Source organism: Nuphar pumila, chromosome 3, assembly GCF_984573655.1.
Source record: "Nuphar pumila chromosome 3, dmNupPumi1.hap1.1, whole genome shotgun sequence".
In the NCBI taxonomy this organism is placed as follows: domain Eukaryota; kingdom Viridiplantae; phylum Streptophyta; class Magnoliopsida; order Nymphaeales; family Nymphaeaceae; genus Nuphar; species Nuphar pumila.
In genome coordinates, this window is record NC_143251.1 from 58,665,475 (window position 1) to 58,684,413 (window position 18,939).

At 39.1% G+C, this 18,939-nt stretch overlaps 1 protein-coding gene across 1 annotated transcript in view; it reads left to right on the forward strand.

Moving 5' to 3' along the window:
• Positions 1 to 328: 328 nt before the first annotated feature.
• LOC149842948 (Leucine-rich repeat protein kinase family protein) overlaps positions 329 to 18,939 on the forward strand; it is a 54,082-nt gene continuing 35,471 nt past the window's right edge. The window contains 2 exon segments of the mRNA XM_090000775.1: positions 329 to 2,372; positions 15,074 to 15,204. Of these exon segments, the coding sequence (XP_089856901.1) occupies positions 1,016 to 2,372; positions 15,074 to 15,204 (1,488 nt within the window). The 5' untranslated portion in view covers positions 329 to 1,015.

The following is an 18,939-nucleotide window of genomic DNA, read 5'->3' on the forward strand; positions in this document are numbered from 1 at the left end:
AAGTTTTCATTTACACCACCTTAAGCAAATGCATAAGCGTCAATCCTTTTAAAAAGTTCAATCTTCATCATGTCAAATGTTTTTAGACTTGTTTTGGCTTTTAAGAGAATTCAAAAATGACAATGACATCAACCATGTGCAAAGTCCTTCTCGCAAGGGGTTTCAAAAGAGCCAAACGGTAAAGAAGGGAGTTACAAAGGATTTCCAGCGGAGACTTTTGACTCCTAAGAAGAAAATTAATTTTTTTTTTCTGTAATGTTGTTCGGAAACGTTCAAACCCATTTGCCCAACGTTCAAAAGGGCAGAATGGTGCTTCTGTAATTGTGAAAGGTAAATGGGGCACTGATGCAGCTCACCATTTCAGCCTCCAACCTCCAACATTGTTTCCTTTCCTTGTCCCCACTCTCTTCTCATTGCTCACTCTTCTAGTCTTCCTCAATCCTTTGCTTTGCCTACTACAGTCACCAGGAGCTCTCTCTCTTTCTCTCTCTCTCTCTCTGATCACCAACCACCATTAATGCACTTGTACAACTCGTCTTCTGACTGCACTTCCCATCAATGACGACCATGTGCTCTCTCTAGTTCTTCCTAATTGGGTTGGTCTAGCAATCGCCCCATTTGTTTCCTCTGCTCCAATGTCTGCTTTCGACTCAAGACTTTTAGTGCCATAGATCTTGATCCATGACAAATTTCTCTATACTTCCCTTTGTTTTCATCTTGCAGGCTTGCTTGTTCCTCAAAACCTGATTTCTCTCAGTACCCACTTCAGAAAACGCAAATTTTATGCGCCTTTCTTGCTTTTCATCTAATGAGCTTGCTTATTAACGAGGTTTCTCTCAATACTCACTTCAGAAAACACTAAGAATATCTCTGGTTTCTCATCACATCATTTCTTCTTCTCTGCATTTTCTTTCTTGGGTATCTGTTAGTTTCTCAGAAATCTTAACTGCTTTGGCTTCTTGCATGAGAAGACCAATTTTGAACATGAAGATGGTTGGAGTATAGGTTTCTGGTCATGGAAAGTCTTACTGGTGTACTCTTGTTGGTTCTCTCTTGGGCCCTGTTACTGCCTGGTACCCAACAGCTACAGGCTTCTCAGACAGAGGTTCTGCAGCAACTGAGGAAGCATCTCCAGTACCCAAAGGCAATGGATGCATGGAATAGCAGTGGGGACCTCTGTAGCCTCCCATCTTCACCAGGGATGAGCATTGTGTGCAATAGGGACTCTGTTGTTGAGCTGAAAATAGTTGGTGACAAGCCCTCTAAGGTTGGTGACTTTGAGGGAATTCCAATCAATTCTGCTCAAACGCTATCAAGTGACTTCTCCATGGATTCCTTTGTTACCACACTCTCCAGGCTCACAAGCTTAAAGGCTATTAGCTTGGTCTCCATGGGGATGTGGGGCCCACTCCCTGATAAGATTCATAGGTTGGATTCACTTCAATCTGTTGATTTAAGTTCAAATTTCCTGTACGGGCCTCTTCCTGACAAGATTTCCTCCATGGGAAATCTTCAGAGCTTGATAATGGACAACAATTTCTTCAATGGCACACTGCCGGATTGGTTCAACATGTTTGCCAATTTGACAGTCTTGAGCATGAAGAACAATCGGTTCAATGGTCCGACACCGAGATCGATAGCTTCAGTTAAGACTCTCACAGTTCTCGCGTTGTCAGGAAACAGTCTCTCGGGCGGCCTGCCTGATCTTGGTAGACTGGCTACGCTTCAAGTGTTGGACTTTAGGGATAACAAATTGGATTCCAGCATACCTGCATTGCCAACATCACTAGTTACTGTGTTACTTAGCAAAAATTCCTTCTCTGGTGAGATTCCAAGACAGTTTGGTGAACTAAGAGTGCTTCAGCATCTTGATCTCTCCTACAATTTTCTTCAAGGGGTACCTCCTGCTGCTATTTTCTCATTGCCAAATATCAGTTACTTGAATTTAGCAATGAATATGCTAAGCGGGTCTCTACCTTCCAATCTCAATTGCGGCAGCAGACTTGGATTTGTTGATTTTTCATCCAACAGATTGACTGGAGGACTGCCTCCTTGCCTGAGTTCCCATTCGGACAAGCGGGTTGTCATATTTAGTGGGAATTGTTTGTCCACTGATCCTCAACACCAACACAAGCTCTCATATTGTGAAGGGATAAACAATCAAGAAAAGAATTCTACTCATGGTGGAATCTGGCTACTGATTGGTGTTGTTGGAGGATTTGTGGTTCTTGTACTGTTGCTTGGAGTGCTCTCTTTTGCTAGATGCCGAAAGTATTGGAGCAAAGTACCGGAGCAGCATTTACTGCCGAAGCCAGTGCCGGTAGCAGATAACTCTCGTACGGGTTTCTCTACTGAGCTCCTTACTAATGCAAGTAAGCAAGCTACTGTTTTCAGATCTATTTTCTGGAACTTCTCAATTAATATCACATAAATTTTTTTCTAATAGATATGGGTCAAAATACTCTATACCTTGCTTATTCTGAAAATCTCACGAGTTTCAGGAATGCTTCATAATTTTAATGGTTATAAAGTGTGAACGGATATTATAAGTAGGAACTGCCATCATACTAGTTCAATTGGTGAAAGCTTTACGTGCAATTCCTGCTTTTGTCATAGCTTTTCGTTGAAGAACTCAGAGAGGTTCACTGTGATCAATTTGATAGGATGTCTAAGGAGCATTCCAGTATATGCGTTTCTTATGCTATTATGATTATCCTTGTATAGTCCACATTTCAATAGCATTCTATTTCTCTTTTAGCATATTGCTGTATTATAATTGGGTTAGAAAATTTGAATATAAATTTTGTTCCACAACATGGATATGATAAGAGGTCCATTTTGCTGTCTTCAGTATTTGTGCTAATCTGCCGTTTTTGGTTCTTTCTTCTTACATATCACTATTCTTCAATCAAATGGTTCGCTGTGTGAAATTACTTGTACTTTAGTTTCTCTTCTATTCCTTTGACTTTGACTGAACCTTGTCGACAGTATCTGTTATGAATTATGATTCACCTAGTATGTGCCATGGAAGGTCTGTTATCTTTTAAGTCTACCTTGTGCAATCTTTCAGATAAATTTCAATGTATAATTATTGAATTATTAGAATGCTTCACTGTTTCAAGTTTTTTGCTAACCTTCAATTTCAGACATAATAAATGTCTAACATTTGAATTGTTGGATAATACAATGTCCCTCCAAGCATTGAAAACAATAACAGATGCTCTTGGCAAGTAGATGGGGACCTTGTTTCCATCAAGGATCTATGCTTCTCACTTTAATAGCCAATTGCTGTTTCCATCTCAGGTTTGAATCACTCATTTTAACAACCATTACATTGAGAACTCCTTTAACATGGCTTGAGGGAACCAAAGGGAAATGGTCTCTTTCGCATGTGATTCTTCATTTGGGTCTGTGTTTGCTTATGGAACTTCCTGTAGGAATATGTCCTGATTTACTACAATTTTAAATGGTTGGCGAAGCCTATTTTCTTCCATCTTGCTTATAGTGGCTTTGCAGTCTGGAAGTCTGTCCACTCACCTTGAGTCATATTTTGGTAAATAACTCTCTTCATGTATCAGGTTCTACATTTGGTTGGTAATGCTGGAAAAAACAAAAAAAGGACATAGTGAGCATGTAAAGAAGAGAATTCCATTGGATTTTGCAACTTCTTGATATACATATGAAGTGAGTTTTAGTTTTCAGTGTTTTGGATCTTTGATAGGAGAATGGCAGAACCTTTCTCATTCTGGCCAACAGATTGTTGGATCAAGTCAAGAGCTTATCTTAATCTTCAGGAACTGCAAACTTGAGATCAGAATAAGTTTTCTAGAAAAAGATTACACAATCTCAAAAAGGGTAAAACCTTGTTAGTCATATTTGTCCATGTCAACATTGTTTGTACATATGAGTCTTTTTAGAAGATTTAATGTCTTCATAGTCTATTGTATCCCTTTCTTTTGATTATTTAAGCTAGCTTGGCCAGGAGAACTGTTAGTTTGGATCATGGATCCGACCCGCACCACATTCCAAGGATCCACCTCGGGATGCGTGGGCGGTGGCATGTTTGTAATTTAATTTTATTAGTTGTGTAATGTTATACCCTGTACCACACTTATAAATAACAAGAGAAAAAGGAAAACCCTATTGCCGCCGACTCCTCTATTCTCTCTCTTCTCTCTTTACCTCATCTTTAACTCTTGCAGGTTGATATTTCTGACATGGTATCAGAGCACAGGCGCGGAAATCAATCATCTAGAAGGCCTATAAGGACCAGCACGTGCTTCTAAAGGACGTAGGATTTATTTTTGTCTCTTTTCCTTAATCAGATTTATTTCTTTCTCTTTTCCTTAATTCTTTTTCACGTCATTCTAGTTTCTCTTTCGATTCTTTTCATTTTCAATATTTTTCTGGTACGCACATCTTAATATTTTGTTTTAGTCTGCCGAATCTTTGTTTTTCTCCCCAAAAATATTTCTAATATTTTTCTGGTTCGCACGTTACTATTCCTCTATGTAACGTGTGTGCTGATATTATTTTCAGCACACAACATTGTTGTTTTTCCCTCAATACACTGTTAGTACAATCGGCATTCAATATTTTTCTGGTTCACACGTCACTATTCTTCTGTGTAACGTGTGTGCTGATATTATTTTCAGCACACAGCATTGTTGTTTTTCCCTCAACACAGTGTTAGTACAGTTGGCTTCTCATTCTTCATATAATCCATGGATTCCAAGTTGAACCCTAGTTTTCTTACTCACCTCATGACCCACAAGTTATCCCATGATAACTACTTACTTTGGAAGTGTCAGATTGTGCCTTTTATTCGCAGTCATGGTCTTTATGGGCATCTAGATGGGCGATCACCCGCCCCACCTACACATATCATGCAAGAAATAACAGGTGAAGATGGGAAGGTGAGTCAACTTCGAACCACCAATCTTGCTTATGACATATGGGTACAACGGGATCAGACATTAGTTGCTTACATAACTTCCACACTTTCTGATCGTGTTTTACAAACTATTTCTGATGATCAATCTGCTACCGAGTTATGGAATGGACTAGCTCATTCCTTTTCTCAGGTTTCCGAATCTCGGGCTTTGCAACTCAAGTGGCAATTCCAATCCATGCGAAAAGGAAACAAATCTATTACAGAGTTCATGGGGGATGTCAGGGTGATTACATATCAGTTAGCTGCCATTGGAAGTCCTGTATCAGATAAGGATATGGTACAACAGGTATTAGGTAGCCTTGGACCTAAATATCGCATGTTTTGCACGATACTCCAGGTTGTCTCAGTTCTTCCATGCTTTGATGATCTTCAATCTAAGCTTTTGCAATATGAGGTCAGTTTAAATCAGGAACACGCGTCAGATGATGCTCATCCTGTGATGATGGCACATACGCCTATTCAAACAGGAGTCTTATTTACTCCTCCTCGTCCCAATGGAACACCTATGAACAAAGGAGGATTACTACCTACACCAGGTGGAGGAGGTATTGGTTCAGGCAGTGTACCACGAGGGTGTCGTGTTCCTACTTGTTTTCTATGCAACAAGCGGGGACATGTTAAAGCAAATTGCTGGTACAATCCTCAGAACCGGAACAAAACAGGGAGGCCAGATAGTAGGCCAGGGCAGAAGGCAACTCATCAGTTTGCACGCACTCCTCAGGGACAGGTTCTTCCACAGGACGTACAAAATATCCTTATGACTACTTTCAATCAGATGAACTTGCGCCAAATCGATGAAGGTATATGGTATATTGATTCAGGGGCAGCAACACATGTTACTTCTGATGCAAGTAAATTTTCTCACTTGACTCCTTACACTGGAAATTGCACTATAGTTATAGGAGATGGATCTCACCACCCCATCTCTCACACTGGAAATGTCTCCCTTTCTTTGCCTGAATCTCAATTACCCTTGTCAAATGTCTTACTTACACCTGCTATTCAAAAGAATATTCTATCTGTGTCAAAATTAGTTGATGAAACAAATTCTTCCGTTGAATTTACTCCTTCTGTTTATCTTAAGGATCTTCACACCAAGAAGACGCTCGCTAAAGGTGAACGGCGCGGGAACATGTACGTCTTTGAAGAATCTCATGTGCCTTTGAAGACGTCGTCTTTCGCAGTCGTGGCTTCTTCAGCTTCTTCCTTTCCAACATTTTTGAGTCGATCTACAGATCATAGTTCTTCATCTAGAGTCTTGAAACTTAATAAGCCAGACTTATGGCATCTTCGTTTGGGTCATTGTAGTCAAGTTTTTCTTGACAAGTTGTCTTCTAAAGGTTTAATACCCGCAGTCAGTTTAGAGTCAAAATGTCCAAGTTGTCACTTATGCAAAAGTCATGTACTCCCTTTTCATAGTATCAATAAAAGAGCAACAAAGCCTTTTGAGATTATATGCTCAGATGTTTGGGGTCCTGCGCCCACTGCCTCTCTTTCTGGATCTCGATACTATGTACTCTTTCTTGACTCTTACACACGTTTTAGTTGGATTTACTTCATGAAAAACAAACATGAAGTTTTCAAGTTGTTCAAACAGTTTCATGCACTAGTCCAAAACCAATTCAATACCAATGTTGTATATTTCCAGTGTGATGGGGGTGGGGGAGAATACGTATCCCATGATTTTAGTGAATATTTGAAGGAGCATGGCATTACACGTAACATTTCTTGCCCTCATACCCCTCAACAAAATGAAGTAGCTGAGAGAAAACACAGGCATATTGTATCAGATTTGTTCACAGGAGATAAGAGGGAGAGAGAGAGAGAGAGAAAGAGAGAGAGCAATTCACAAAAGGCTGGGGCGGCACTACAATGCTCGACCTCCAAAACCCTAAGCATTATAAAATAAAAACATATACATATTACAATAATGCCATTAATGAAATCCTATTTAACATGTGTACATATAATATGTGTATGGATCTGGATCTAGATCCATACGCATATGCAATGCTGTATTCTAACACCCTTCCTCAAGTTGTACGTGATTTTGGAGCATGTACAACTTGCTCTTCAATAGCCAAAATTGACGTCCTGTTAATCCCTTGGTAAATAGGTCTGCCACTTGATCTTTTGTTCGAACATGACGTAGTTCTATCTCCTTCATCTCGACTTTCTGCCGTATGAAATGTTGATCAATCTCAATGTGCTTCGTTCTGTTATGCTGGATAGGATTACATGCAATGTTTATTACGCTTTGATTGTCACATAAAAGAAATGATCGAATAATTGTCTCCCCAAGATCACTCAATAAGTGTCTAATCCATGTGTCCTCTGCCGTGCCTGCAGCCATCGATCTGTATTCAGCCTCTGTACTCGATCGTGCCACTGCCTTTTGTTTTCTGCTGCTCCAGGACACTAAATTGTGCCCAATATAAACACAGTATCCAGAGACAGATCGTCTCTCATCTGGATCCCCTGCCCAATCTGCGTCTGTATAAGTGATGAGTGCATGTCCTCTATGCAGATTATCGTTCTTGCGATAAACAAGTCCGTCTCCTATAGTTCCTTTTAAATAGCGTAGAATGCGCTTCACAGCTTCCATATGACCCTCCGTTGGAGCATGCATAAACTGGGATACCTGATTGACAGCATAAACTATATCAGGTCTGGTAAAGGTCAAGTACTGTAACATCCCCACGAGACTTCTATACGTTGTAGGGTTGACACAAAGATGACCATCTTCAGAGCTCAGCCTTTGATGTAATACACTAGGAGTGCTGACTGGTTTGCAATTCGTCATCCCGGCTCTTTCCAGAAGATCAAGAGTGTATTTTTGTTGCATGAGTGTCAATGTATCTTGTTGTCTGTCAACTTTCACACCAAGAAAGTACCGCAACTCCCCTAAATCTTTCATCTTGAAAGTTTTCATTAAAAACTGTTTCACGTCTTGCATATGACTATCTGAGCTCCTAGTGATCACAATGTCATCAACATATATAAGAAGAAGTATAACAATATCCGCCTTTTGGTAAATAAAGAGAGAGTGATCCAGAGAGCATCTTCTAAAACCATAACTCTGAATCTGCATAGAGAAACTTTCAAACCAGGAACGAGACGCCTGTTTTAACCCATACAGAGATTTCCTTAGTTTGCACACCCAGGCAATAGGATCCTTCTCGGCATAACCAGGTGGTTGCTCCATATATACATCTTCCTTTAAAGTTCCATGCAAAAATGCATTTTTAACATCCATCTGGCTAAGGCTCCAACCTTGATCGACTGCTAGGGATATGATAATACGAATAATACCCATTTTGACTACGAGACTAAAAGTTTCGTCGTAGTCTTCACCATATTGTTGTGTGAATCCTCGAGCAACAAGTCGCGCCTTATATCTGTCAATACTTCCTTCAGGCTTATATTTTATTTTATAAACCCATTTTGAGCCAACTACATTCTTTCCTTCTGGCCGAGGGACTATTTCCCAAGTCTGGCATTCATGAAGAGCTTCCATTTCTTCATTCATAGCTTCAGTCCAATGATGAGATTGAAGAGCTTGATTAAAACAAGTGGGTTCATTCTGTTTTGTGAGCTGAGACATAAACAACTGGAAATCAAGGGAGAAGGTCTCATAACTCACCCATCGTTGAATAGGATGCTTAATGCGTGACGGCCTTTGAGCCGAATCATTGGCGATGCTTTCCTCCACATTCCTCGGCTCTGTATTTTTGCTCTGTCTAGTGTATATCTGTCCAGAGAAACGTTCTACTGGGGGTGGCTCAACTGGAGATAATTCAACATGCATTTGTGAGTCATTCAATTCCCTACTCAAGCCAAAGGAAGAGCAATTTGTTTGACATGTTTCTCCTGTATTAACAAAGAGGTCTGCGCTCATCCATGGATCATATACTTCTAATTCTCGAGGTGGCAACACTGCAGGTTCATTGACCTGAAAATTTTGTTCATCAAAAACAACATTTCTGGAGGTCCTAATGCGTTTTGTAGTAGGGTCATAGCATCGATAACCTTTGTATTCATCTGCATACCCAACAAATCTGCACTTGATAGCCTTATCCTGAAACTTATTTCGCAGAGATGAATCAATATGTACATAACATACACAACCAAAAACACGCAGCTCATCGTAAGAGGGATGTTGCCCAAATAAAGTATAATAGGGAGATTTCCGATCCAAAAGTGCCATAGGAAGACGATTTATGATATGAACAAATGTGTGAAAAACTTCTGTCCAGAGACTAACGAGCACATTGCTATCATGTAACATGCTCATCGTGCTCTCGACAATATGCCTGTGTTTCCTCTCCGCAACCCCATTTTGTTGAGGAGTATGAGGGCAAGAAACCTGTCGACTTATTCCTTTTTCCCGAAGAAAGGCAATACACTCGTTCGATGAATACTCTCCTCCACCATCACATTGTAAATGCACAATATCACAAGCAAACTTTGTTTTGACCATCGAATGAAACTCCCGAAATATTTGAAAAACTTCATACTTGTGTTTTAAGAACTATATCCAAGTATAACGGGAATAGGAATCAATAAAGACAACATAGTAGCGACTACCAGAAAGAGAAGGAATAGGTGCAGGTCCCCAAACATCGGAAAAAATAATCTCAAATGGCTTTGAAGCTCTTTTATTTATAATATGAAAAGGAAGGACATGGCTTTTGTAGAGTTCACATGAAGAACATTTATTATTATTATCAGAAAATGAACATAAACTAGATTCTGGAAGGAGACCATCAGATACAAGATTTTCAACGAAACCTCGACTACAATGTCCTAAACGACTATGCCAAATATCTGGCTTATTACAATGAGATGAATTAAAAACTTTCAATGAAGGAAAAAACAAAGACTCTGAAGGCGAAGACACTGAAGAACGCTTGGACGACTTCAACTGGAGGACTGGTACTGAGGGTGAAGACACTGAAGGAATCTCCTTGAAGACGTACATGTTTCCTTGTCGCTCCCCTTTAGCGAACGTCTCCTTCGTTCGTAGATCCTTAACATAAACAGAAGAGGGAGTAAATTCGACGGAAGAATTCATATCGTCAACAAGTTTAGCTACAGAAACAATGCTCTTTTTAATATTAGGAGCAAGAAGGACATTGGTCAAGTGAAGTGAGGACTTTGACATAGGGATATGTGCATTTCCAGTATGACTAATGGAGTGATAAGTTCCATCTCCCGTAACTATACTACCTTTTTCAAAATAAGGCAATAAGTGAGATAACTTACCTGCATTACCCGTAACATGTGTGGCGGCACCTGAATCAACATACCATTCACCTTGTTCATTTTGCTTGATCGACATCTGTGACAATGCTGATAACAAAAGTTGTTGCACATCTGTGGATGGCAGTTTTGTGTCCACAACAGTAGCTGATTTATTCTCAATTTTGTTTATTTTTCCTCTATTCTGTAGATTGAACCAACAATCAGCTTTCACATGTCCTCTTTTGTTACATAAGAAACAAGTGGGCACTCTCCTCTGATTCCCTGTATTAAAAGCCCCTGAAATATTAGGTGTAGGCAAAATACCACGTCCTCCCTGCCCGAAACGTCCGCGGCCTCTGCCTCCTTGATGCCCTCCATTCCCTCGTCCAAAACCTACATAAGTGTCCATGGCCAAAACTGAATGAGGACGAGCTGATTCATTTCCTTCTGCCCTTTGCTTCATAATCATCTCATGCTGGAGAAGTTTCGCTTGGAGGTCGTCAAAAGTGGACAAGTGAGGAAGGCAGGATAAAGCTGTGGTAAACATGTCAAAATCAGGACCCAATCCATTGAGAAGTTGTTGAACTTTATCTTTATCTGCAACAACACTTCCAACAACAGCCAATTGATCAGTAATACTCTTCAAGCGGCCTATGTATTCCATGACTGTCATGGAGCCTTTCTTCAAACTTTGAAATTCATGTTTTAAGTACATAACTCGGGCTTCTGATATCTGAGAGTATGTCTGAGACAACTTACTCCACAGATCTGCTGCAGTGCAATCATCTGAAAGAGTAACCAACACTTCTTGAGAGAGTGTTGACGTAATATAAGCAACCAAAGACTGATCCCGCTTCCTCCAAGCTGTATACTCTGGATTCTTAATAGAAATGGTAATTGTGTCACCCTTCTCATCTTTGGTTTCCTGCAAAATAAGCCGTGGTGGTATAGGAACTAAACCACCCAAATGTTCATCGAGATCCTGACTCCGTATAAAAGGAAGGATTTGCCTCTTCCAGGTCAAAAAATTAGAATGAGTAAGTTTTTCAGTAACGAGCTGACTCAAGAAATTGGCAGAGGGACCGGATGACAAAGAGAAGTCCATAGCAGTGAAACGATGAATAAGCAAACAAGATGAATGGGAAGAAAATAAAACAGATTTTGAGAACACTTAATCAATCAGTAAACCTTGAATAAGGCATATACCTGTACTACCAAAAGTGTTGCACAAAGAACACTAAAACAACAATAAAAGAGTCGTTGGTGTTTAGGAAAAGATGGAACCAACACAGGTCTGGAAAAACAGTCGTTGATATTGAGAGAAAAAAAAAATGGAATGAAGAAGAAGGTAAACAAATACCAATGAACGAGAAGAAAAGAGAAGAAGGATGAGCACGCTGAAAGGAAAAGGAAAAAAGGTACCAAATTTCAGAAGATGGAATTTTTAGATTCAGAAGAAAAGAGAAGATGTCACGCTGGGGTTTGCTGTTCACGAGGGTGTTACGCTGGGTTGCTGTTCACGATGAAGAACCTTTATCACGATCTGAAGATGATCACGCTGTTCACGATTGAGACAGCCTTGAGCATGATGCACACTGTGGGTATTCCTTTCTCTCTTTGGACAGAGGCTTTCTATACAGCTGTTTACGTTATTAACAGGTTGCCCATGACCATCCTTGAAGATAATTCTCCGTATCTTGTTCTTTATAATTGTCATCCATCATATGAAGAACTACATCCTTTTGGTTGTGTATGTTATGTTCATATTGATCATTCATTGAGAAATAAGTTTCAAGACAGAGTTGTACAGTGCAAGTTTCTTGGATATGCAGATGACTATAAGGGATACAGGTGTTATGATCCTCATACAGGCAAAATTCGGGTATATAGAAATGTTGTTTTTGATGATGAAAATTTTGACACTCTGGGTTCATCTTCCATAGATACACAGGATAGTTATGATCCTTGGCTCAGTGACTCACTTTTATATGACTCGTTGTCTTATGAAGATTCATCTTTATCGACAGACAATGAACCTTATACTTTCGATGTGGAACCGCATATGGAAGACATTCCTCCTACAACAACATCCTCACGTTTTTTTGGTCTTGTTTATTCTCATAGAGTTCATCCAGTCAATGATGAGACTCCTCTACGATGTTCCACTCGGATTAAACATCCTATAGATCGCTGGGTAAGTTATAACAATTTCTCTTTGGATTTTCAAACATTTCTAACTAGAGTGTCCAAAGAAACAGAACCCTCCTTTTTTCATGAGGCTGTACATTCCCGTGCTTGGGTAGAGGCGATGAATGAGGAAATGGAAACATTGCATGAATGCAATACATGGGAAATTGTACCAAGGCCAGATAACAAGAATGTTGTAGGATTCAAATGGGTGTACAAGATCAAGCACAAACCGGATGGCAGTGTTGAGCGCTATAAGGCTCGTCTGGTTGCACGAGGCTTCACACAGCAATATGGGCAGGACTACGATGAAACGTTCAGCCCAATAGTAAAATTGGGCACAGTCAGGATTATCATTGCATTGGCGTTACAACATGGATGGTCACTCAGTCAACTTGATGTTAAAAATGCTTTTCTGCATGGTGAACTAAAGGAAGAAGTTTACATGGAGCAGCCGCCTTATAGCATGTATGATTCATCAAATTGGGTATGTAAACTTCGACACTCTCTTTATGGCTTGAAACAAGCCTCTCGATCTTGGTTTGAAAGTTTTTCCACGGAGATCCAGCATCATGGGTTCACTAAAAGTGTTCTAGACCATTCATTGTTCATATTCAAAAGTGATTCAGCTATTGTTTGGGTGCTTATATATGTTGATGACATCATTATTACCGGGAGTGATGAGGATCACATATCTTGGGTTAAGTCTATGCTGATGGCTAAATTCAAGATGAAAGACTTGGGTCCCTTGCGATATTTTTTGGGTGTGGAAGTTGATAGTCGACATGAGACTACACTATTGATATTTTACTTGCTACAGGGATGGAGAATTGTAAACCAATTAGCACACCTTGCCTTCTAAATCATAAGCTAAGTGCTAAAGAAGGCACTACTTATCATGATCCTACTTTGTATCGTCGAGTTGTAGGGATGTTACAATACTTAACATTCACTAGGCCTGACATAGCATACTCTGTCAATCAGGCTTCACAGTTTATACATGCTCCTACAGATGTACATATGGAAGGAGTAAAAAGGATCCTTCGGTATTTAAAGGGTACGATTGGAGATGGCTTGATGTATACCAGGGACACAACAGGGCATCGACTATTCACCTACACAGACGCGGACTGGGATGGTGATCCTGACGAGCGCAGATCAGTTTCGGGGTATTGCATTCTTATCGACAATAATATTGTAACATAGAGTAGCAAGAAGCAAAAGGCAGTGGCGCGATCTAGTACTGAAGCCGAGTATCGTGCAATGGCAGCAGGAACAACCGATGTTACATGGGTGAGACACCTACTGCAAGAATTACAAGAACCGATCTCGTCCTCTATGCTTCTTTGCGATAATCAGAGTGCTATTAATATTGCCTTCAATCCCATCCTTCATTGTCGCACGAAGCACATCGAGATCGATCAACACTTTGTTAGACAAAAGGTGGAAGAAAAAGAAATTGAACATGCATATGTTCGGTCAGATATGCAAGTTGCTGACATCTTTACCAAGGGATTATCCACTCATCAGTTTTGGGCACTCAAAGACAAGTTGAGCATGATCAAAGACCATACTCAACTTGAGGGAGGCTGTTAGTTTGGATCATGGATCCGACCCGCACCACATTTCAAGGATCCACCTCGGGATGCATGGGCGGTGACATGTTTGTAATTTAATTTTATTAGTTGTGTAATGTTATACCCTGTACCACACTTATAAATAACAAGAGAAAAGGGAAAACTCTATTGCCGCCGACTTCTCTCTTCTCTCTTTACCTCATCTTTAACTCTTGCAGGTTGATATTTCTGACAAGAACAAGTTTGCCTTTTCTTGTAGCAAGTAGTGATAAACCATATTGGGAATGCACACTTGGATTAGGGTTAATTCTGGGACAGGTTTGGTCTTTGTGGCTTGTTTCCAGCTGATTTGGAAAGGGCATAATAATAAGAGTTTTAATGCGTTAAGACCATTATTTACATCTGGATACGCTTTTCTGTTTCTAGTGAAACTTTACTTTTAACTCGAGAAAAGGGAAAAGTTAGATCATATTCTAGTTGTACAATGGTATTTTTTGGGACAGTTTGCAAAAAAGTTGTCTTTTTCTTCCCAAAATATGATTTTAGAACTTTGTGTTAAACTGGATACGGTTAGTGAAGAAATTTAAAAGTGCATTGGTAAATTTGGAAAATTTCTCTTAAGAACTCCAAACATATCTGCAAGTTTCGTCATCAAAGTTGATAGAATATACACATTTAGGAATGAAAGCATAAGGTTCCTAACATTGAGTGTAAAATAATAAAAAAGAGGGAATTCATGGACATAATATGTATGTGAAATTTTCCAATTTTATCAATGATAATATATAAACTTATAGATCGAGAACACAAACCAAAGGTATAAATAAGATAAAATGAGCCAAATGGGTAACCCATTCCACAATGGAGGTTCCTTAGATGACGCTGGTTGCACAATGGATAGATGATAGGAGGTGTTAGCTGTGTGGCAAAAATTTCCTACACGAGAGTCAACTACAATATCTTTCCTGATTTTTGACATTGTATGGCATCACTAGAGGATGAATTACTAAGGATTACTCATTCTTGTAGCAATTCTACCATATGTTGTTTTTTTCCCTTTTGTTGGAAGCATTAAGCATACTAATCCCTTGGCTCACTTTGTCATTGTCAGGATATATTCAAACAATGAAGTTGGGGACACAAGGTTTGCCAATTTACAGACAGTTTACAGTAGCGGAGCTAGAAGAGGCCACAAGCAACTTCAGTCAATCCACATATATGGGCAAAAACTCCTTTGGAAAGGTACATGTGAAAAATTTAAATTGTAAAACTGTGCTTTTATAAGCAGTGAGATGCCAGTTGAACTTTCACCTTGTTTTAGGCTGCTGATTATCACTTCCCTTTGGTACTATTAGTCATTATACATGAAATTTTGAAGCTTTGCTGTTGGATGTTATTGACTTGATACTCATTTGACATCATTTTGGCAAACAAATTTCTATTGATTGAGTTGCTTTTACAGAAAATAAAGCCTAAAAAGTCCCTCAGTGTGCATGTGCATAATGCATACCTACATACATATATACACATGAATATGTATGTACATGTGTATGTATGAAAACTGTTATCTTTCAGGACATTAACAAGTGCTACAACAAATTCATACCTCAAACAAATACAAAATGACTTGGTACGTGATGAATTAACTGTCACTACCACGGGTGTTTGATAATTTTATACAGAAAGAGATTAACTCCCCAAATGTAACTTGTAGAATAGACTCCAGTGTATACACTTTTCTTTTGATAGCCAAGCTGTGGAGTGACACCCATCAAGACCCAAAATCCTATGCTTAAGTTGGTATGATCTACTGATGAGCTATCACAATAGAATAGGTTCAAGCAACTTCAACTGATCCACATGCATAGGCAAAAAAATATTGTGGATAAGTATGTTTCAGCATCACTGTGTGTGTTTCCAAGTAAGGAATGTGCATTTTGTCCATGGATCTGCTGTAACGCTCCAAAATCCTGGACTTGAAACCTTTTATGAAAAATGTTGAAAGCTTTGAAATCGATTACTTATCAGAGTTTGAAACAGAAGTTCAGCGAAAAATCATGTTTGAAATAGCAAGTTCCTAGACCTTGAGCGCATTACAGCACAAACTTCTTTTTACAAACCGTTTTGCAACTCGAATATATATTTTATTGAAATGAAAAGAAGAACAAAGTTTTGGTAATACAGTTTTAGTAATCCAAAGTTTTAATCAAAAGAGATGCTTTCAAATAAACTCTATACTATATTTACCAAAATATCCTTAGGAGCGTAACGTCAGGGAAAGGGTCTCGCCTTGAACTCATCACGTCATCGTGTCATCGCAAGTTGTATCAACCTGATCACCACCTGCCCATGAAATGGGTCAGTCTCACAATAAACTAGTAGGGGTGCAAAAGACAAGAAGGTACAAATGCTGCAATAAGCAAGTCATTCGCTAGATCAAGCAGGAAAAGCAAGACTAGCAGATCTGACCAAACGTATTGTGGAGTAAGCAAAACTCTAGTAAAGCAAACAGCTAAATACAAGAGCAGTAAGGACCATAGTGCTAAACAAGCAATTATAGCGATTCAACTGATACTATAGGTGAAGAGTGACTAACTCTATCCAACAGACAAACAAAGCAACTGCATAAGACAAGCATTCATAACAATGCTCGCAATACATACAATTACCATTAGATGGTTCAGTCCATCGACAAGTAACTAGTTAAATCGTAAGGCATAAGCTATTGCATCACAAGCAATTTATAAGCTACACATGATAAACAATCATACGACAACAGTTATATCACAATATGTAACGACTCGCATAATGCTAGTATTATAAACAATTGACTTGTATGAGAAGCTTGTTATTACTTAGCAAAGAACTGCGTAAGCAATTTAACCAATTAAAGTAACGCCTCGATAGGCGTGTATAGCTCAACGAGTAGCGTACCAAACTACCGAGCTAACCAGCAATCAATTCACGTCACAGCACACATATCTCATAATCATGTGTGTAAGTTATATCTTGTTCTCATTATGAGCTGGCCATTATGGGTACGCATAAGGCATGAAACGTAGAAACAACCGAGATCGATTCTGAAATGAAATGGGGATCTTCGAAACACGAGCTTTGATTAACAAGAGCAAGTGTCAAGAATGACACTAAAGCATAACCCTTAAAAAGGGTATAACTGGAAACAAAATAAAAATAAAAATGTATTCTTTATTGATATGAAAAACCAATTGCTTAAGAAGCATTGGAGTGAAATACAAGAGGGGCTGCACCCCTTTATATACACAGCTGAAAGAGGACTCAATAGAGTTGTTGGGCACAGTCCAACAGCTCTATTTAGAGCTGTTGGAATGTGTCAGTCCAACAGCTCTATTAAGAGCTGTTGGACTGTGTCAGTCCAACAGCTCTATTGCTAGTCAAGTCTGGACAGGACTTGACTAGCAACAGTCATTCTAGTTCAAACTGAACTAGATGACATAAAGACAAAAAATAAAAATAAAGGAAAAAAAATACAGAAAAGAAAGAAATTAAAAATGTATTTATATATATATATAATAATATAATATTATTATATATACATATATGTACAGTTTTACATTTTAACACTCCTCCTCAAACTTACGGTACAATGAGCGAAAGTTTGTCTAAGAGAAAGTGAAATCGGGGAGCAGCGAGAGGCTTTGTAAAGAGGTCTGCTAACTGATATTCTGAAGTGACATATGGCAGATCAATTATCCCGTGTAGATATTCCTCTCTGACGTAGTGACAATCCATTTCGATGTGTTTGGTGCGTTCGTGGAATGTTCTGTTACTGGCAATGTAGATCGCACTTTTGTTGTCACAACACATTTGTGAAGCCTTTGTTGCTTCAACTCCCATGTCAGCAAGCAGTCGTCGGAGCCAAACTACTTCCATGGTCGTGGTTGCCATGGCTCTGTATTCAGCTTCGGTGGATGAGAGAGATACCTTCTGCTGCTTTTTACACCTCCACGAGATTAATGATTCCCCTAAAAAGACACAAAAGCCAGTGGTTGAGTGTCTGTTATTGGGATCACCTCCCCAATCAGCATCAGTATATGCAATTAAATCAAGAGAAGAGGAGGAAGATAAGAAAAGTCCTCGTGAAAGAGAGGACTTGATGTATCTGATAATACGCATGACTGCTCCCATATGAACAGAAGTAGGAGCATGTTGAAATTGACTTGCTGTATGAACAGCATGTGCTATATCTGGTCTGGTAATGGATAGATAGGAAAGTGCCCCGACAAGCTGTCTGTAAGGAGTAGGGTCTGCAAGAAGTTCTCCATCATCAATCTTCATTTTAACATTAACAACTTCTGGAGTGTCAACTTTCTTATCATCAGTAATACCAGACCTGAAAACAATATCAAAAGCAAATTTAGTCTGAGATAATAAATATCCTCTAGGAGAATAAGCAACTTCAATGCCTAAAAAATATCTCAACAAGCCCAAATCAGTCATTTCAAAATGAGATTTAAGAAGTGTTTTGATTGTTTCAACTCCCTGTTTATCGCTTCCGGTGATGATCATATCATCCACATAAAGAAGAAGCACAATGATTCCTCCATCAGAATTCTTAATAAACAAAGCAGTGTCAGTTAAACAGAATTGAAAACCAATATCAATCATAACACGACTAAACCTATCATACCAAGCTTTTGGTGCTTGTTTAAGTCCATAAAGAGCTTTTTCTAAGCGAAGGACTTTACCCTTAGGAATACTTAGACCAGGAGGGGGTTCCATATATACTTCTTCAACTAGCTTTCCATTTAAAAAAGCATTTTTGACATCCATTTGAAAAATAGACCATTTTTTGATAGAAGCTAAGGCAATTAAGGTTCGGACAGTAGTCATACGAGCCACCGGAGCAAAGGTTTCTTCATAATCAATCCCATATTCTTGGGCATAACCTTTGGCTACTAAACGGGCTTTATATCTTTCAAGAGTACCATCACTCTT